Consider the following 22,670-nt stretch of genomic DNA (forward strand, 5'->3'; position numbering starts at 1 on the left):
GAATATTATTAATTTTGTTGTGTTTCAAATTTAGGATGTACTTTTTGAGCTGTGTTCGATGATAAACTCTGTTTCCACCTCTCAGTGGATGAATAAATGATTTGTGTTTTTTTTTGTGGTAACAGCACCAAAACTAAGAAGTAATTACTCATTAGTAGTTTCGTTTTCATTTTGTTTCTTTGTTTTTTCACTTGCAGATTAAACTGTATTTAAATCAATTAATGTTCTGTTGCGGTGATGTTGTTTTTCTCATTAACACAAATTGTACTTAACAGAGTTGTGATTCAGCATTAGCATGGAGCACACGACTGAGCAGTAGATGAATATGATGTCTGTGTTTTCATCTCGAGTTAACGAACGGGCCGATCTCCTGTGGAAAGAAAATCCATAGATCCCTTCTGCTGACCATGTCACAGCTGATACGGTGGAGTATTTCTGCGAGACGCTGCCATAGATCATAGATCACAGATGAGCAGCGTGTCTTCTTGTAAAGATAAAGTCGACTAATCACAGACAAACTTATCGACCCGACACGGAGGAGAGAAAGACTCCGCACATGGCCAGTCAACACGATGGACAGACTGTCAAACTGTCAGACATTCATGGTCCATAAAAGCTTCATGAAACAAATCCAAAAAAAAAAGTTGATAGACAGCAAAATATTTCACAAGTTTGAGGACACGTGGCAATTAGATGGACAGGTTGTATAAATGGAGGGAAGAAAAACATGTAGCCTGTCAGTTTGAAGTGTCAACCAGTCCTAAATATTTATTTATTTTTTTCATTCAAGCCATGAACTAATCCAATGTGTTTGTCCTTCTTCTGGGTTTTGCTCTGTTGTCATCATCGGCCTCACCTCACCATGCTTCAGAAGACATGCTTATTCCTACTCTTATTACCTGTAAGTAGAGATTCCACATCAGGAATAACTCCTTTGTCAGCCCATTATTTGTTCCTTATGACTAGCTTTTGATTTCTGAAAAAGTTTGTCTTGTTTTCTTGCATCCTGTTTGACTTGTGCCATATTTAACGACATCTGAGGGCCACACTGTTTCTTTTTAAAATATCCAAATCCCTAAAGACATCCCGACAAAAAAATCCAAATCTCACGTTTTTTTTTTCTTTGCTGCATGATATAAGTTCTGCAGGATTACCTGCCGAACACAAAGTTTGACGTGATGCTTGGTAAACAAAACTCAGCAGCCTTGCAGGTACAATATGCATATATCACAACCATAAAGGAATGTAAATTCAGTTATAAGCTACACTGCTGTGCTGTAAAACCAGACGCATCAACACTTTTAACGGCTTGCAGAAACTTTTTTATTAGATAACCTGTCAGTCACGGACATCATATAAACAAAGACAAGACCCACAATTGCAAAATTAATCAAATCAGTTTTATAGACTCCCAGATGGACATTTGAATCCATCGAGAGAACATCGACTTCAAGCTCAAACAATCCAACAAATAACTGTGTCAATTATATAAATGCAGATTCTCCATGGTGACCTAACTTTTAATAGCTTTGGTGTGGAAGTTAAGCAAATCTTTAATAGGAAAATGTCCCTAATATATTTAAAAAGTCACAATCTCAGTCCTTTCACCGCCGTCCGGCTTCACATTCACTAGTTACCGGATAAAAACCCCTCAAGGGAAATTTAGCGGCAGTCTCCAGGAAAAGGACGGCGTTCCTTAATCGCCCCGCGCAGGTGTTTTCTTGGGATGTGACAATGAGACTGTACTTTATCAGACACCCTGTGGCAAAACACTCTTCACTGGCGAGTGCACACGTTATATTGGCTGTCTAGGAGTTCTCAGGACATGGGATTTGTGATTTAACTGCAGTAGTGGTTTTGTGCTGAAGGGGAAATTTCAGTCAGTCGGACTTCATCTGCATTGTTTGCACGGCCCTTCTCTTAAAGTGTCTCACCCCAAAAGGTCAATGCAATTCACTGTTATCTTCTCCACCAAGTGGCCATTTCCTGCTTATTAACCAATTCTAATGAGGTGCTATTATAGCTGCCTGTTCATACATGCACAAGCACGTACATGCACACACACACGTTCGCCAAATACGCATGCACACACCGGCGGGCACACACACACGTTCGCCAAATACGCATGCACACACCGGCGGCACAGGTCCGCACAAACGCATGCCCCGAGCTCACCTACAAATCCCTGCAGAGAATTTCTGAAAACCCCTCCTTCTCCTCCAGCTGTCTTCAAAGCATCTGGAAATTTCCTCCAAATGTGCAGCCGAGTTGTAACTGAGCGGAACAGTCATCACATGCCAATGCTGCTTCTTAAAGTGGCTACCCGGAGGCTGTTTGACCCGACCAAAAAACTGCTCCTTTACACTGCGTCCCACTCTCACTGCTGCGCTCAATTTGATGCAGCAGAAGCGATGGTTACATGCTACACTATACTATATTATGTCATTTACATACTATACATTATACTTTCTAATGCCAGAGAATACACATTAACTCATACTAAATCACGTATACTAGCACACCAGAATTATGACACATTACAGACCAGTACAAAAACACGTCAGAACCAGAGCTTTGACATATTGGAACCACGACTAGAACCTGCTGGTATCAGACATGCACTTTAAACTGTAACATTTGGATGTGAAGACCGTCACAGAGCCTGACCAATGTACTGGCACAGCTGCTTTTAATTACATTTCCACTGTCTCTAGGCAGATTTCAGGGTAATTTATGTCTTTTTATTTAACAATGAATATCGGCTGATGGCTCATTTGTCATCGTCCATTTTATTTAATTATTTGTTTTGCTTTTAAATAACAATAACAGTCCAGCATCATTCAGAAGACGAGGTTACAACATGCATCACAGTGGTATTAAACCAAGAAAACAACACAAAAATATGAGGCACAGACACAAACAAATATGATGTAATATAATAACAAATATGTCATGAATTAATAAGAAAAGATTAAAGGCACAGATACAGTTCGAACTATATATATATATAATATATAATAATATATAAATATAATTAGGAATATATATATACACACCAACACACGCAGCTATAGCCCAAGGATGTTTACTGATAGATGAGAGAGGGATTTAAAGCCTTGCAAGACTCGTGCAGTCCTGCAGTGTGTCTTTGTACTCTCTCTCTCTCTCTCTCTCCCTCCCTCCCTCGCCGGGTCCTCCTTTAAATCCTGTGATACGCAGATGAAAGTTTGTTTGGGCTTCGCCTGCAGCCTCCTCCGGAGCAAACGCTGTCATCCTGAAGTGACTGGCTGCCTGTCTGACTGCAGCGCTGGCTGGGGATGGCTCCAGGATATCTGAGCTATCCAGCTGCCAGACGACCGGCCGGGGCCGCTCTCGCCTTGACACAGGAGCTCTGTCAATTTGTCGACAAATGAAACAAACGCTGCTTCGCTCGTTTGATTGGACGCCTTGAGGTTGGTCCTGTTGACCAGCCAGACTAAAATAAACGCCGCTTGCTCTGCGTACATCACTTTACTATTAAAAATATTAAAATATAAATTGTTGCATGTTTGGACAGCGATTAAATAATTAATGGCACAAATGTATTCTATGTTACCAAAGTCCTTGGCTGAGACTTTTACAGGTTGCATCATGAAATAAATTCACAATTTAAAAAATCCTTGAAAAGGAAAATGTCAAACAGAATGCAGCCAAACAATTTTAGAAATACTGAAAAATATTTGAACTAATGCATTTAGTTCCAAAACCAAAAACACCAACACCTGCTTTACTTTTCTGTTTTGTTACATAATACTACTGGCATCGACACAACTCGCTCACTTCGTACTAAAATACCGAGAGCTGGAACCGAATAACACAAACGTATTTTCAGCTCTTACCAAGTCGTCCAACTTCCTCGTCTACTTTTCTTCAAGCGGCCTCCTTTTTTTTTTTTGCACAACTTTTCAACCCCCAAAAAAACTCCAAGGTTTCCTTCCACCAGTAATCCTAAGAATTTATTCTTAAAGAAGCTCCAGCTCTGCTCTCTCAGTCTTTCCTTTACGGCTCCTCCAGGCTGCTGAGGCCAGGGTCAGCTCACAGCATCTATATCCCACCACATCACGGTTCTTTACTTCTTCATCGCGTTGGACGAGGCCAGACTGAACGCTACAGCGACTCACTGTCGCCTCCTGAGGCACAGGTGATATTACAAGAAAGTAGACGTCCCTGCAACAATATTCGTACACGCATTTACATCTACCTAACATCACGCTCTTTTGATGATAGGTTGTTCTTTGAATGCAAACATTCATGAACTACAATTTTGGAAATACATTTCCACTTTAATCAGACCCTCCAGGAATTCGCAATGTTGCGATTTGCAACTTCAGTGAATCTGGGTCTGGGCTCTGGGTCGGCTTGGGAAGGCTCAGGGGCGACGGTGCGCCCTCCCGCCCGGACCTCGCCACTTTCCGGGGCCGTGGACTTAGTGCTCGCTGCGGCCCCCTCACCCCCGTGTGACTGTTGAATTGCAACTTGTCGCAACTTTCACTTCCTCCCGCAACAAAAATGTAAAAAGCACCGCAACTTTCACTGCACATTTTTTTAATTTTAGGCCCCAACTATCTGTCGTGGGGAAATGTCTATAAATCCATTTCAAACCGATTAAACAGCTTTTAGTCGACAATAGTGACACATTTATTTAACAGACACTTAAAGCAATGTTGGTACTTTTGACAAAGAGTTAACCTCACGGAAAACTTCTTCGACAGCACAAAAATTCACAAAGCTGCGTCCTCGACATTTCCGAAACACTGAACGATGAACTTCAGTAATGAATTTCTCTAAATGGATATGCAGCATTTGGGAAATGAACCCTTCAAGTCTTCATGACACCTAATATATCAAATGAGTAACAATTAAAAAGCAGTTTTTTTTTTCTCGCTCAAGAGTTCACCAAAAGTGCCGCTGCTTGGTTTCACTCCGTCCGTCTCGTCTCGTGTCTCCTCTCAGTTGAAGCTCTCGTCTCCCCCTCCTCCTCCTTTAAAAAACACAACGTATCCACCACGCATCGCTCATTATCGACACATCAAACGGATTTTAACGTTTGCAATTCACGTCGCCGGGGGGGCACAAAGTAGTCCATGATTCCCGGCGCGGCAGGCGCCCGTCGAGGTAACCTTAGTGCTTAATGAACTGCGCTGTGACATTCATTAAAGAAGGATTATGTCGCGCTCATTGCCACTTACAATATGCAAGGAATTTGTCATTTTAAACGAGTCCATTAAGGGGATGGATGTGTGATAGGTGGAGGTGTGGAGAAGGAGGGGGGAGGAGACACGTTACCTCTCTGCATCGTCCTCTCCTCTCGTCGCCTCCTCCATCCTTCGTCTCCTGCTCCCTCCATTCTCTCACCGCTTCCCTTCTGACGCTTCTTGTTCTTCGTGCTCTCGTCATCCCTTCATCTTTCCCATTTGGCTTTTCCTTTCTTCGCTCGCCTCCTTTTCCTGCCCACTTTCTGTCAGAGTGCAGTCAGATAGCCAGGAATAGGGCCGCTCTTAAGCTCCAATCACATGCGAGGTTTTGAGGCTCTGTCGCCTGTAAATTGGTGTGGAGTAGAGGAGGGTTGAATCTGGGGTTGATGGAAGGAAATGATTATGGGAGAACCTCTTCCTGCCTTTGCCTCTTGCACTTTGCTGTCTCTCTCTCCGACACCCTCATCTCGCTCTCTCTCCTGTTTTTCCACATTTCCTTGTTTAGGCTTCCGCCGATCCGTTTGTTTCCCAACTTGTCCTCTTCACCCTCTGCTCTGCCTCTGGCTTCGTAATCAGATTTCTTTTCATTCCTCTGTTTCTTTCTTGCTTAAGTACTCGAGAGCAGATACAGCTCATCGTCTCATCCCAGACACACTGACACACACACACACACAGATATGCAGCGATACTGCTTTCATTTCATACCTCACATTATTGCCAGCGGAATGATAGAGATCAAAACAGTTGTGGCCTCCACGTCCGACCTCTCGCTTATTGCTTTCTGACCTGCAGAGGGCTCAACAAATGTATGGCACACACACACACACACACACACACTCGTGCACAAACACGTTCGCATGCATCAACACACAAAGATCGTAGATGAAAACGTGCACAGTAGGTGCAGAATATTACACGCCCTCATATTACATTAATGATTAAGGACAAGCTCAACATGCACACACAAACGCCTTGACACAAAGATGGCCAGCAGCCCAGTCCCAGTGACGTGCAGTGGAGGAGGGTTCTTAACTTTGATTCAGGAGACGGAGAGTTCAAGTCCCATCTCCCTCTAACCGTCTTTGTTTTTACATTTGATCTGAGATTGGCCTCATAGCGCGAGCCGTTACTATCTATCGACGTTTAGGCCTCATTATTTTTGTTTTTTACTTCAGAAAATGTCAGGGACTTTATCAATATTTATGGCTTAAAGCATTCTCCGAGCTGTCAGCTCTGCGATACGATCTCGTGTTTGCTGTAAAGCGTCAAATCGGCGTGCTCTGACGGCAGAAGACAGAACTTTTTGGGGCATAAAATCTGATTTGAAAAACTTCTTTTTGGTATTAATTGCTACAATTAATCAGTGCAGTTGAAAATCATGAATGTGTGTGTGTGTCTGTGTGTGTGTGTGTTTAACGTTCTAAAGTACAGAAAAGTACTTTTAAGACTCATGAATCCAGAAACTTTATTCATCAGTGACTTTAATTCTTTTAGCTTATGTTTAACCATCTGCCTTTCTGCAATAGATGTCACTTCAAGAAATGTTCTGCAACTTCTTCTTCTTCCCATTACCCTCTATCACAGTGCAGCGTAGTTTAACCTTTAAGTAGTTAATTAAAGACGTTTAGACCAGGGGAACTTGATAAGTCATTGTAGCGAAGAGATGATTAATGCTGTAAGTGTATGTGCTGATCCTTTCAGGATGACTGTGCAGGACTGAGCGGGTTTTTTCAGCGTATAGGCGGCTTCGTGATGGGTCACTGAGAAACACCCACTCACCGGCCAGCGTGCACCAACAGACACGTGTACAAGCGAAAACAGAGAACGTCCAGCACATGCCGTACTTACAGCGTCCTGGAGGAGATGAGGCGTTTGCTCACGCGCACACACACACACACACACACGCCTGCATTATAGCCAATGCTTGTACGCACACACACATATACAGCCCACTGTGTGCCATTCGTGACTGGATGTCAGACGCTTAAGCGAGTTGGAGAGTGTGTTGGTGGATTCTGGAGGAGGTTTTTTTTCTGCTGACTTCATAGAAAGAAGCGTGCGATGATCTTCACATGACTCAACTGGAGATAAATGTTAAAGCGACGAGCTGCCGATACACATATTAGTGACGGTGTCTGTTGTTAATTAGCAAAGCACAGCAGGCACCGACGAGAACAAACGCCGCTCGTGTGAGCTGTGAGAAACTTGGTTAATGGGTCGCTCTGTGCTGACAGCTTGTGGGCAGTGCAGGATCCTCAGATGTGGCGTTTTGTTAGCACACATTTCTGAAAAGGCAAATCATCTCTCTGATAAATGAACATGGTGTGAGTGTTAACAGAAAAATGAACTTGTATTCAGCCCAAACCGTGAATAAAACTCCCCGTTCATGTCTGTCCCAGGGGCACAATTTCCGTTCAGACACAGAGGTCCATTAAACAAAAGCCTTAATTACATAAGGAGGCTCTGAATCAGCACGATCAAGTGGATAGATTCATTTTGAATGTTGACTGAGTTGTCCCCTGGAATGCTAACTGCATGGGGATGGATCTACTTTTTGGGTCAGCTCGCTTTTTCTCTGTGTTGTAATGTCAGATCATGGTGGCAGGTCACACATATGACAATTCTTTCTACATGCGTTAATCTCTGACCATATGCAGAGCTGAGCATTTGGTCCAACCCTCTTTTCACTGAATCGAATTGGACAGTGAAGTTAAGACAGTCACAGTTCGGTCCATACGTGCATGACAGCAATGCATTACTGCATATCACCTTACATGAAAAAACTCGATAGCTGTTCAGCAGCCACGGATGACAGTCCAGAAGTGAACTGGAACAACAATCCATTAGACGGTAACTCCGACCCCTCTGTGCAGACATTTATGGCTAAAATGCGCCGCAAACCGCAGGTCAATGTCATCGTTGACCCTCAACTGAAATTCAAGAAAACGCGCATAGTTCACAGTTTTGCCTTCCAGAGCTTAACTGCCTGACCTGTACTGCTGATGGCAGCTTTCTTTGCTCTGTATTGCATTACAGCGATGCAGCCAGCCAATCAAGAACCGTGCTGTAACAGAATATGTGCTGTTGAAATTCAAGGGAAAATGACTAGAAGTGCTTTTCAGCCACAAAGATCTTCACTTGTCTGTTAATAGTATCATGGTACTTTGCTGTTGATGGCCAGGTAGCTTCATATTAAAGACACACCGAGTTCAAGAGAGTGATTCACTGTAGGTTTATCGCTCAGTGACTGGGCAGGTCACAAACAAATCCATTGGGAATTTAGCACTTTGCATTCATTAGGGTATTACTACACAAAGACACACTACACAACCTACTTTGCAACCCAATCTTCTTCTTGCAACCCACAGAACAACGCAAAGCTTTGTGGGCGTAATGTTCTTCAAAGAAAAAAGACATTATTATAAATATATTTAACTTATTTAAAATTGAATTTCGTTTTTCATTTTTTGGAACATCCGTCAGCCAATGTCATTCCCATTGTCCTGTATTATTTTAATTAGTGGATTTTAATGATTAAAAACACAATAGATGAAGTACTACTTGAATCCGAGTCTTCCACCCAGGGGTAGGTAATGCCAAATAACCGACACTGAAGCAGTTTGTATGGAAATGTTTTGGGTAATCCATTACACCCCGAAGATTTTAAATGATGTTAGGATTTTATTCAATTGATACTGTCATAATAAGCTGTCAAAGGGGAAACTTACTTGTGAAATTTACCCTATGTTATCGTCAGACTATCTGATCTCTTCAATATGCATACAAATAACACAACTTTACACTTTCAAATGTATGCCAGTCCTTTTGGCTGAACATGTTTCTACTTCCCAAATAAAATGGTCCAAACTAACAATGCTCAACTTGTAAAGTCCAAAATTTCCTTGTTTATCACCAGGGTGTTCCTCTCTAATGGCTGACAAAGTGTAAATACCAGTGGTGACGTTCCATTTATCTAACCCATCCTGTGATTAATAACATATCCACTGCTTCCTTTATTCACATCCTGCAAAGGCTTTTTCATTAGTCTACTTCTTGTGATAGATTTCCCCGTAGTTAATAAGAGTCTGAAGACAAATACTTGGTAAATTCAACAAGATCATGTGATATTTCCTGAGTTAACAAGTTCATGAACATTGCCTGAGTTCTCCATTAAAGAGAAGATCTATATTGAAGGACAGGCTAGTTTTTCTCCCTCTAACTTGTTGAAAATAAGGCTTCATTTCCGAGCTGTCTCAAAGAGAAGCCTTTAAAATTATTAACCTGGTACAACATGCCCACTCTGAATAGTCTAGGTGATGTTCTTGCTGGTCTCCTTGTATAGACACGAAGCAGAACAGGGCATGTTTAGGCTGCACTGTAGCATTTCACATATTTCCATTCTGTTTCTTTTTTTTTTAAATTATGCAGTGAACAACAGAATCACACTCAAATTCAAATGAGGCACACTAATTATCACTTCCAGCATGCTCGGGTTCAAAGAACATTTCTGACTTCTGGAGGTTGTTTTTAGGAGATACAAACGGGACAAGACAGTAAAAATCTGCGATATTGTGGTACTTCTGCAAGCTCTGCTGAACCGACTAGTTGATGTCAGATTGGAATGGCTGGCTGTCATTTCTGCCATCTGGTGCCTCGGTGGACTTGAAATTGAAGGTTCAGGTAGAACTCAAAATAGCCAATGCAAAATGGCCAACAGATGGGAGTTGAGACATGAGAACAGTGAATGGATGGGGAAAAAAATCCTAAGGATACAACCACACTCAAGGGACATCTCATCAGCAGTCACATAATTATATTTACCATTATATATAGGCGCGGTAGAAGCCCCCATGTTACCAAAGTACTGAATGTCAACCTGTCCCTACAGAGTCATATTGCCTGACCTTTATGCTATGGTGCTATGGAGAGAAAAATATATAATAAATAATCATTTCTAACTCTTAAAGCCGTACAACAATTAGGGTGTCTCACCATTAGTTACTCAGAATGTGAGTCACCTTGCAAATAAAGCAGCATTTTTTTCTTTCGAAGGCAAACATATGGTAATGTTACTGCGGTAGTGTGGTTTTACTGAAGAAGTGACAGTTATGTTTGCCGTTTAATGTCAAATTACTTGTTTTTAGTGGTGTCAGTCGAGTGTTCTGATGTCTGAATTTGGTACCACAAGACAGAAGGGCTGTCTGAAGAGGTTGGGATGTTTAAATGGGGAGTTTCTAACCATTTAATTATCTAAAAAACATATTTTGATGTGCATTATATCTTCTTCTAAACTTATCTTGTGAAACCAAACATTAAACTACATTTGGATGTGGATTTGGATAGCTTGTTAGTTAACTGACTGATGATAGATCAAAAAAAAATGACACTTTCGTCTTTACATCACTAGATTCAAAAGAACGTTTTATCTCGATAATTCCATTTGGTCATAGCAACGATAAATGGGTGTGACGACTACGCAAAAAAATGTTTTGGATACTGCAATGCATAAAACACTGTACTCATCCTCATGTGTCACTGCATGTCATAAGGAAATATAATTCTCTGCTGATCTCACCTTAAATCATCTCCCTGACAGAATTGTTTTTTTTGGTTTTGTTTGATTGTTAATGTATGATGTGTGCTGAACGTGGGTTTACACACTTGTATGTGTGTCTGTGTGCCTTTACGTGTATGCTTGTTTGTATGTGCGTGTTCGTAACGCTATAGGAAGTTGGCAAAGAAGCAGAAGGAGACCGCCAGCAGCTCCACCCAGCAGAGGGAGATGGGTCCGGTCACCACGGCTGATAAAAGCACCACTAAAGTCAGTACCCTGCACAAAGACGACCCCTTCTCCACCTCCAACCAGGACCTCAACGGATTCAGTAAGTAAAAAGCTTCTGTGGTTCTGGCCTGAATGTGCGTCCTAAATCTTGCAGCTGGCACCATCATGGAGGTCCATTAGAGAATATACTGCCCCGGTCTAATCTCTCTCTGTATATATAACCAAGATAGAATACAGCAAATAAAATATTGTTGTGTTGTTGAATCATTCAAGAACAATTTAGCTAAAAGAATTGCTCTTGTGTAATGAGTTTAGCTGCGAGTTAACTTTTGCTTCACATAGTGAAGTTTCTTTTGCCCTTGTCTCTACTTGAAAAGACACATATACAGTGTCTCTGTGCCCATTAATCATTTTGTCAGATTCATTTACTCAAATAGTGGACATCTCATTTTATAATGAAACTCTCCATATGTTCCTCTTTCACCAATATCAGCAGAGTGTTGTACTGCTTCACTAGCCTCCATCTTACTTAGTGCAGTTGTAATCATTTTCAGCTTACAGACGTGCACGCATGCATATTGCGTTCGGTATGCATCTGCGTGTATCTCCAACAGGAATCTTATGAAAGTCAACCCGGCTGCTTGGCCGTGCGAGTGCACGTTCCCATGCTCTTTTTGCGAAATGTGTGTGCGTATGTGTCCAGGGCAATTAGACGGGGCCTCTCAGCAGGGCATTTTTCTCTTGAAAATGTCAGGCTGGCCTTTTGGGAGTGCTTGGTCACCGAAAGCCAGGGGTGCTGGAGAGGGACTAAGTAGCAAGTTAATGCCGGCCGTAATTGCCTGCACTCTTCTTCAAACTGCCCATGCTGCAGTTCTGACGTACGATAATGTTTTTGCATTGAAATCACTTAGAGGAGACCACTTTTATCCAGACCTTGGATTTAAGATAAAGCTGTGATGTGAAATATGTCTCTTCTATCAAACAGACCATTGGGCAATTGTACTATAGAATAATAGCTTATTTTCCCAAGAGCTTTGGGGGGAAAAAACATAGAACATTTGTTTTCTTCCATCTAGATCTAACTACACTCTGGCTGAGTCCATGAATGAAGGCATTGGTGTTTGTGGCATTAAAAAGTTACTGTCTTCATCATGGATATTTTATACATTCTGGGTTGTTATTTACTTCAAGGCAAACTTAACTGGACCTTGCTTGGGGCCAAACATAGAGTTTTGGTATTCAGATTGAATTTTTGGAAATTTGGACCAAAGGTGACTTTTCACCTCTTCAAGTCAACTTAAAAAAATAAAACATCTGTGTGGTCCATGTGACGTATTCGGTAAATCGGCAGCGTTCTGCTGCATCAGTCTTTGCAGATTGTTTGGACAGACTGTGACACAAATGGTGACTCTGTCGCTTTTGCTGTGTCACTTTCTAAACTTTTGCATTAGCTTGTTGTTTAAAGCTAGGGTGGTAATCTGTCTGAGAAGCATTTCTTGAAATCTGTCTTCTCTTGTTTTCTACAAGAGCAATCAATAAATCAAATGCCGCTGAAAAGGGAAAGAAAATAAAAGCCACGAAATCTGTGACTGTCGCAGGCCCGTAATAAACCAATCCAATCAATCCATTTGGCCCAAAGAGTGGTCGAAAACAATGTTTCTTAGAAATTGCATTTGTATATTACCAATCACTCCAATGTTACCTACATAGCTTAAAGATTCATGGACATTAGTTGTCAGATTTATCAAACTTGGTGCCATGCCTTGGTGTCTCTCTCTCTAACTGTCTCTCTTTCGCAGTTGGTGTCTATTTTATCACAAGAACATTTGAAAAAGAAATAAAGCACAGACACACACACACACAGTCACCGATCCAAGCTCAGCCCTAATGAGACAGAGAAAAAACGCTGACACAAGGTAGGGGACCCAATAATATTTCCACGGATGGACCCTCGCAGAGCAAATAACCTTTTTGTGTTATTGCATTCTCACCCAGTCACCAGTTATCTTCACAGGACATTGCTGTCAAAGCAGATTTCTTTTGGTATGCAGGTACACTCCTCACTGTATTAAAGTTGGGGCTTCTTTTTTTTTTTTTGTGGTGCATTAGCATACAGTGCCGGTATGCATGAGACGAGAGGGATTTTATCACAGAAGAGGAGAAAATATGTTGTGTTTGGAGGTATTAGGGAGAGGGAAGCAGAGGGGAGAGATGACGGGGGGAGAAAGAGAGGACAACAGAAAGGAGGAGAAGATAAAATTTAAATTATCCGCTGTAGGGAAATTGGGCTATTGTACCAGAAAACAGTAGCAAACAGAATATGAATAAGAATTAGGCAAGAGGCTCCGACATGGATCATTTTCATATCAGGAAATGATCACATCACATTCATTTTTAAGACATTAGTGAAATTACACACTAAACACTAGTCAGCCATTATACTGCCATTTATTTAGTTTCTATTCTATTTGAAGGGAAAGCTCTCAGGTGGTTTTATGGTAAGAAACAGGAAACGAGTGCAACGTTCTTTCAGAGCAAACTGAGTTAAAGTCTTTCGGGGTTCCTGGTGAGAAAATTAATTCCAGTTCTTAAAGTTAAAATCTTTGATCCGCAACACAGAATGTACCAGAAATGGATCATTTTCAGGAGCGTTAAGTACATTTCCAAGTGTGACACATATACAAGTAGACACCTTTGTTATTTAAATACACGTCCACCTAATGCAAATGTTTGTAGGTTATTCCAGTTCGGAGGCTGTTGTTCGATGGTGGCTGAAGTAGTTTATTAAAAACTAAAACCTGTCAAAAAGAAAAACCCGACAACTCTCGTACTAACAGGAAGGCATGACGGGCCATTAGCGAGATGAAAGTTTCGCCCACCATCGTAAGCGCTCATTCATGTTGCTCTCTTACACGCCTGTTACATATCTCCGCCGTCTTCCCATCGCTTTAATGTGACAGCGTGAACGATGGCTAATTTCAGCGTCACCTCAGTCACCATTATTACCAGGAGAAGACAAGTAAGTGCCTACTTCTACAGATCACTTAGTGGCGTAGTTACACTTGGGAGTGATGTAGTGCTCAGAGAGGGTTCTCAGCATCGGCTGTCAGCTGTCTGAGACCTTCTCCCATAACGCTAAATGTTTTGAAATCTCCCTGGATTACCCATCGCTTGGGTTTTCACTTTGATTTTTGAGTGATTCAGGCAACACGGTTGGCCGAAAGACACATCAATTAACAGACTAGCCTACAGATGGGATGCAATGTAAAATGGCAGCAGAATCAGCAGGATAATTACTCCTAAAGAAAATCCAATGAATGCTCTGCCATGGAAGAAGCGGAAGGAAAGTAGAGCTGAGGCAAGACAAGAAGCAACTGGATGTGGAGGACACAAAGAAGCTGGAAAGGCAGGGGGAGAAGAGGGGAGGCATATCATGTCATCTGCTCAGTGAGTAACTATGAAGGGAGGACGAGGAGGAGGAGGAGGAGGAGGAGGGGAGGTTTCTTTAGCGGGAGAGCTTCAACTAATGGCCACCAGCTTGGACCATCAGGCTCATGCAAAACATGCAAAAACACTGCATATGCTGACATGCATGAGTACTAATTGGCTGCCGAAAGCCTATAGATAAATGACAATTAGTTAAAGGTGAGCACACACCTACACACACCAACTAGCTGCAGGTCCTATAGATAAATGTGTGTAGGCTAGCTGTGATATCTAGTGTGGATTATTGAACAGGAAGAGCTACCATATAATATGTCACAGTCAGTCTCCCAGCAATCCCCCAAGGTTTTATCTTATTGTGTGTGTGTGTGTGGATGTGTCTATCCTACATATCATTTATTAATAGCCGCTAGCAGCCTGTGTGTGTGTATGTGGGAGATAGAGTGTATCTGCGTGGACGTGGTCGCCATCAGTCACTGTCTAAGAAAGCAAGACCGGATGGTGAATCACATTTATAAGCAGTGATATATCAGCTCACCTCTACTGTAACTGTTTCCTATTTTGTTCTGTTGACTTTATTCTCAAAGTTGCCCCTTTTCTTTTTTTTTTAAAACTGGCAAGAACAATTTGATCAACCCGAAGAACCGAACAACAACAAAAAGGGACAATGACGCCCATCACACTGACACCGGACTCAAACGTGTGTCAGATGACCACAGCTGTCATGGGAACTTATTCCATCTTTTTAACACTAGAATCCTCCTGAGAACAGAGGGTTGTCATTTTTACCTCTTCTACCTCTAATTTCTTAAATATCTGCATCATTCCATTACAGGTGAAGGTAAAAGGTCAAACATTTTTACATACACGTCCCATCCACATGAGATCATGGAGTCAGACAGCACTCTACCACCATCATCATTAATCAGACCCTCCAGGAATTTGCGATGTTGCGATTTGCAACTTCAGTGAATCCCCGTGAATTCAGGGCGGTGTTGCAATTTTAACCAATCACCGCGATTTTTCCGCAACTTCCACACACTGCCCGGGGGATTGAACTCGGCGGGTCAGGGACGGCCGCACGGTGCGGGAGTACCCCCTCGCGGGACCTCTCCCCGGTGCTGGCTGGCCCCCGCCGGGCGCATTTTCTCCGCAGCGGTGCGCCCTTTACAGTGCCCGCCTGCCCGGACCTCACCGCTTCCCGGGGCCGTGGACTTAGTGCTCGCTGCGCCCTCTCCAGGGACGGGGCCCCCGGCGTGACTGTCGAATCGCAACTTATCGCAACTTTCACTTCCTCCCACAACAAAATCGCAACAAAAATGTAAAAAGCACCGCAACTTTCACCGCAATTTAAAAAAAAAAATCTCCTGCAACATCAGGCATTTTAGGCCGCAACTATTTAGGCCCGCGACATCCTGGTGGCACTGATTAAGTCTTAAAAAATTGTAACTAATGAGCACTAAACCTGTTTTTGGGAGGCAACCTTTTTTCCGAGAAAGAAGTCATTCAATCATTACAGTGATCGACACTTTTCAGGAACACACAAACCAAAGTCGTGTTAAGTTCTCTCTACTAGTCGAGTTATTGGGACACATTCACATAACTCTGCCTTGAATGAACTGAAATCCATTTGATCCATATTGTTGATCCGTTCAGCGTAATGATCGAGCACTACAGGTCGGCTGGAAAACGTATGATAGTATTTCATGTTCTCCACATGTTCTCTGTTCCTCTCCATCGGTTCATTCAATTCTGTTTGAACCGCCATTCTTCATACGGGCGACAGATTCACGGACTCGTGCGTATTGAGCAACGTTGAGTGTTTGTCATATTCGAGTGCACGCTCATTGAGACGGAGCTTCAAAATTCAATATCAGTAACAATGATGGTGCCATTAGTGTTATCGGATTGTTCCTTGTGCTGTTGAATATGGAGTATTGATTTCCGTTTGCGTATGTTTTCATTGTTAATTGTGTCCTGCGATGATTGATTGTTGTTACTTTGGATGAGTTCACTGACCTCCTCCTCTTCTTCTTCTTCTCTTCTTCCTCTTGTCCTTTATTTGTACTTCACTTCCCGTCTCGCTTGTCCACTTCATTTTATTGCCTTTTTTGCTCATATTCCCCCGTTCCCTTCTCGTCTTCTGCATGTTTTCCTGTCCATTCTTTCTCGGTCTCAAATCTTACTTCCCTACGCTGTCCCACACATCCTTTTCTCCCTTCCTCACCTCCTTATTTTCACATCACCTTCCCTTTTTCCACATTTCCTCGTCGACATATTCACCTTCCTGTCACCTATCCTCCCTCCTGTCTCCTCCCCAGCCTCCCCCTCTCCCTGCTCCTTCTCTGTGCAGGGAAGCAAGACACTGCAGAGCAAGTCCCTGCTGAATTCCTACTACTCGGGTACGCACTTGTACACACACACACAAACACACTTTCACACTACACACACACATATAATCTTTATCTATCGCTATAAATGACACGGTGCAGAAAACACACCACAGCTCCTTAATGCTTTTACCAATACTCTGTTGTTCGTATCTTTATTTGTAATTTTCTCTTCGACAGACTACACACAGTGACTTTAAGGTCAATATCACAAAGGTTTCTGTTCATGAGAATAACAAGCCTTTCTCACTCCTGACTCATCAGACTCAGCGGCCCTAGACTCTGAACTAGGCTGCTGGAGGTTGGCCTCCAGCATTAAATGTAATATTTTGACTTCTGTTCTTGTCTCTCGTGTGAAACCAAATGTCAACTCTGGCTTGTTTTTCACTTTAGTTATGTAACCTGAGCCACAATCTTTTCTTAAAGTGTGAAATATTTTTTTAAGATATCCTTTATTTTGGAAAGTCTAAGCAGACGTAGCATTTTAATTGTTGAATTGGCCGCAGAGCGTCCTAGTTTAAAGCATTAAGCCACTGACCAAGCTGCGGTTTTGGACGAGTTGGCATAAGAATCAACGAAATGAAGCCAATATTCTGACTGTAACCGTATTGATCGCTGATATTAATTAAGCTTTTCCTGTGTGTGATGTTGCATGAGCAGTGTCCAAGGAGCCGGTTCCAGCCACGACCTCTATAGGTGAGTAAAAACGGGTCCTCACAGCATTTGTTTTCATCTGACAAAGCGTAACAGCTGAGGTTGATAACAGTCCAATTCAGCTCTTACTTGTGCTTTTGTGTGCGCGTGTCTGTGTTGATGTGTGTGCCTGATGTGTGCCTGCAAAGTTAACAAAAGGGCAGTTTAACACACGTTCAGGTGAGTGCAATGTTCACAACACATATGGGAGGCGATGCTTTATGTGCACACACAAACACATTCCTACGCTACCAACAGAGGACTGTCAGTGGATACTGACCAAGTGTGGACCTCTTTCTGATTATTTAAAAAAATAAAATTAAATAAAATAAAAACAAACAAACAACAAAAACAGAATAGAAAATGTCTTTTTCCATGATATTACTGCTTTTCAGATTTATTTTAAAATAAATTGCCAAGTGGGGACTTCTGTGATTTGTATACTGGAATCATCTGTACCTGTTTGTTAGTGTGTGTTTACCGCAAACACTTTTTGTTTCTTTCAAAAATGGACAATTTAACTTTAATGTTTTCAAAATTCAAACATGTCTCTGCTTTAAAAAATCTTATTATAAAACTTTTAATTGAGCACATGTTTTACCTGCATTTCAGAACTAACTCCACTGCATTTACTATTATCAAGGAGTGCAGTGTTAGAAACTTTATCTAGACTTAAAGGGGACGTCCGAAACGCCCCCTGTTGGTCAATCTGTAACGGCGTTAAAGTCCACTGTTGGATAGGAGCGCCAGTGCACACACACAGAGTTTACACATGGGCAAAATGAAATGTCAAAACCATTTTCCAGTACCTTCTTTCTGTCTCTTTCCTCTTCATTTTTCCTCCCTCTTTCCCCTTCTGTTGGCCAGATTGACCAGTTCTTTGCCAAGGAGATTGGCTCCAGCCCCTGCCAAAGTGTGTGTGTGTGTGTGTGTTTGCACGACTAGACTATTTCAGACGTGCACGTGCACACACGCACACACACATACACACAGGCATAAGTGCTGTAGTGACATTTGTCTGCTGGTCTCCCGTTACGGGAGAGTTTCTGTTTTATGTGATAATACTTATCAGCCAGCTGCCACCTCGTTGTCTTCCTGCCACACCTCTTCCCATCCATCCTCCCCCTTTTCACTCCTTTATTCTTACCTCCTGCGCTCTGCCCATTACTTTCCCTGTCTAACGTCACAGCATCCCCTCTATCTTTCCCTCTGAATCACTCACTTCCTTTATTTATTTTAGTTTAGCACTTATTTCAATTCCTTTTTTCTTTTCATCTACAATTTTTGTTATTTTAATGCAGCTGTGCCTGAATGTCCATTTCCTGCCACTTGTTTTCTTCTTCGCCTCTTCTTTTTCTTGTTTTTTCATTTCTACTTCTTCCGTGCTTTGCATGTAATTTTCAAAGTGTCCACTTTGGGAGGACAGCCTAAAAATGAAGACATTTGAAAAATACACTTTGCTTTTCTCTTTTAATCCTTCTCAATTAATTTGTATTATTATTATTTTCTCTCTTTCAATTCTCAACTTCTTACCTTTTAAAGTTTAATTTCCCCAGCTGTCCATCCTTATTTTCTAATCATCAGGTGTTTTTTTTTCAACATGTCCTCGCTTCAATGTCATTTGCATACTTGACTGTTCACTCCTCATTTTCTTTCATTTTGTCATTTTCTGTCCTCTCCTCTCTCTCCAGATAGGAGACATGTGCATCATCTCTCTGCTGTTAATCAGCTGAAACAGTCATACAGCCTGCAGAGCCCATGAGTTTACTGCCCAGGAAAAACAAATCAGACAGGCAGACGTTCAGAAAAAGACAAATTACTGACAGACACCCACTGCATCTTATCTACTCTTGAAAACCTGACTGACCAAACAAAAAGGAGAAAATATATGTATATACTGTATATATGTATATATATATCTGCATTTTCAGTGTGTGTCAGCCTCGCATATTTAAGCTGGTTTACTGTAATCTACATAACTGGCTGCGCAGGTTTCTGTGCCGTTTGCTGATGCACATCAAGGCATGATGAAGCAGAATGCAAAAGAACGCTCGAGTGATTTTAGCAGTGGCACAAATTTGCTGTCATACATCTTCACAGAATGACGTTAGTGTTTCGTGGAACCATCTGTTCTCTGCACAATTAGAAAGACGAGAGATGTAAAACAAAACTTTCATCATTACTGTGAAGAAAAATCTGGTCCTCGTAACAAATGTAGAACATATCGAGAAAAAAAATAGACCATAAACATTAACCTGGCATGATCAAACTTCAACATACAGCAGCAAAACTGTAAGAAATGAAGAATTCATGTTTCATCCATTGTTTTATCCATCCATCCATTTCTGCCTCCATACACTCAGCGCACAGTCACATTTCTTTCAATCTTTCCGTTCACTCATACGTCCCTCTTTCTTTCTCTTCTTGTTTTTATTAGTGACCTTATAGTTTTGGCGTAACACACAAAGATGCACGAGCAACACCCATCCACAGCCTCATAGACTGCCATGTTAAAAAGGCGGGAACATTTCTGAAGGAAAGCACTTCTTTGAATCGCTCTAAAGGTCACATTTCTTCACTTTATCAACACAAAATAACTATGTAGACGTTCAGGAAGGGCTCAGTGCTCCCAGTGGTTTCGGTTCAATGATTGGAAATAGGGTTTGGCCAGAAATCCTTCCTGTTCGAGGGGCAATAGCCCACTCGGCACTCAGAATTTTCTAGTTTAATTTTATTCTGTCCTTTATCCATCCATTATCCCTCTCTTCATCTATTGTCCCACCATCCATGCTCCTATCTCTTCAACTCATTCAACTATCCCTGTGATCTTTTTTATCCATTATACACATTTGTCCACTCCACCCAGTCATCTGTCTATCTCCATCCACTCCATCCATAATCCTTGTATTTCCCATTTGTTCATTTCCTCATAATCCATACATCCACTCCTCTATCCCTCCATCGCTGTCCACATCCATCTCTTCTTTTCTAGTGTAATTGATTCAGTTAACGCTCCTTCCATTCATCCATCCACCCAGTTGTACATATCCCGAACCTCCCTGCAGCCCTCATTTCATTTGCTCACCCCCCCCCACCCTTCATCCATCCATCCATACATTATATAGCAGCGGTGCTGTGCGCTATTGGCACATCATGCTGAGCATCGCAATTATTTTATTGATCGAAGCAGTAAATTAGTGGATGGAGGACCTGCAAATTGACCACCAAACATGTTTCCATCATCATCATCTTCATCATAATCATCATCCAAGGCCGGAAAAAGAGCGGTAGAGGAATGGAATACCAATGTACAGTAAAGTGAGGATGAGACAGGGGTGAAGGGAAACTAAATGGAAAGGGTTGGAAGAGAGTGCAAGCTAAGGGAAGAGGAAATTAAGAAGTTCAGGAGGAAATTCTATTTCATTCGATTCTGTTTTGCAGCAATTTTCTTCGTTGGATGTGAGCAGATTTCATTAAACGTATTGCTTTAATTATTTTCCTTCTAGCATTACAATACCCCAGCTAGTTGTATAATCAAAAAAACAGACAACATTTAGTTGGTTTCCTCAAAAATCAAACAAAACAGCTTCTATTTTGCCTCAAGACAGGAAAACAAACGAAAGTCCCAGCTGATAAATCTTCTGACAAAGATAGATACAGGTAGAAACCCAACAACAAAAAGTACGACTAACTTGGAATATTCTCAAAATAATTTTCATCTGATCTCAGAAGCCTCATTTGTTGCTACATTTCACCACCATAACACTCCCATTGAGTCCATTATTTTGTCTATTTTATGCAAGGTGGCCTCCTGGGCTGGCTTTTTAAAGTAAGAATCCAACATTTAGACACGTCCCGATACCTTTCAGGTGTTTGAAAAAGGATAATGTTACCAGGAGTCTGAATGGTGCCAGTGAGGATCGTTTTTTTTCCCTTTAATAGCTTGAAGAAAGAGGTGCAGAGACAGCGAGAAAGAAGTTATTAAGATGACAGTGAAAGAGACATACAGATTGAGGGATCAAAGACAGGGAGAAGGAGCTTGAGTAAATCCTGTATGCAATGCAGAGCAGGGTTTAACTCTGCCTGGATATGTGTGTGAGAGAGAGAGAGTGTGTGATTCTTTTTGAACTAGCTGTATAGCTTTCTTCATAGTTCAGACACATTTTCAGCAGACAACACACTCCCTTTGACAAAATCTCACATGCATCCATAGAAAAACCAATATTTTCACACACAGTATAGCAAAAATATACAGATATATGCATGAAGAGACGAGGGCACATCAGAAAGTTGCAAATATGCACAGCACAACACACTCGCTCACTCACCCAAGTCCATATGCGCACACACCCAGCACAGTGTTAACATTGATGCGACGTAAATCCACTGGATCAGTGGAAAGCCACCGCGGTAGCGTACATTTCATGTGCAAACACGTTTTCCTCTAAAAATCAATTTCCCAGACACTGATGTATGTTAAAAGGTTCCGCAACACTGTTCTCTGTCAGTTCACAAAGCAAGGCGTCAGCCTTTTGTGCCCGGCCAAGGACAGCCCTTCTCTGCTGTTAGCACAGAAGTCATGTTTTCCATGGATCAGGAGCTTTTTTGTGGTTAATTAGGTGCACACAGTTAGACAAATACAATGACACAAACACACACCCCGTGCACAGGCGTCCTACCCGATCCTATAGGACGGCGAGAATAGAACTAAAGAACAAGAGGTGAAAACTAAAATTCCCACATGCACGATCCTGTTTCCCTTTTTAAGGGCATAACAAAACGACGTAGATTAGGCAAATTAGACCAATAATGGATTCAAATGCAACGACTTTTGAAGGTTGCTGTGGTCAGAAAGGGCCAATAGATACATCGCGTCACATCTGGTGTTCACATCCCACGGGAGATGACTAGCTGCAAAAAAAAAAGTGTCAAAGCAATGCTTCAACAGTCCGTGTGCAAAATGAGTATTTAATAAAAGTATAAGACTAGAAGATGCAGAAACATTCCCCTTCTTCTTGTGTAGATTAGAATAAAGCAGTTATTTTCAGGGATACATGGAACAGAGAAAGTATGAATATAGAGAAAAGGTCCATATAGATATGCATACATATAGAGTGTAATGCAAAG

General features: G+C 41.8%; 1 protein-coding gene across 13 annotated transcripts in view; it reads left to right on the top strand.

The window, feature by feature from the left end:
* The window catches only part of ptprt (protein tyrosine phosphatase receptor type T), a 345,472-nt gene that overhangs the window by 256,247 nt on the left and 66,555 nt on the right, over positions 1–22,670 (top strand). For 9 of the 13 annotated variants that reach the window (XM_027279178.1, XM_027279180.1, XM_027279182.1 and 6 more), the window contains 3 exons: positions 10,962–11,116; positions 16,782–16,862; positions 17,511–17,546. In XM_027279178.1, the coding sequence (XP_027134979.1) occupies positions 10,962–11,116; positions 16,782–16,862; positions 17,511–17,546 (272 nt within the window). Of the gene's footprint in view, positions 1–871; positions 902–10,961; positions 11,117–16,781; positions 16,863–17,510; positions 17,547–22,670 lie in introns of all 13 variants that reach the window. The other 4 variants (XM_027279179.1, XM_027279188.1, XM_027279190.1 and 1 more) reach the window with 2 other exon arrangements.

This window comes from Larimichthys crocea, chromosome VI (assembly GCF_000972845.2).
Source record: "Larimichthys crocea isolate SSNF chromosome VI, L_crocea_2.0, whole genome shotgun sequence".
NCBI classification, from domain to species: Eukaryota; Metazoa; Chordata; class Actinopteri; family Sciaenidae; genus Larimichthys; species Larimichthys crocea.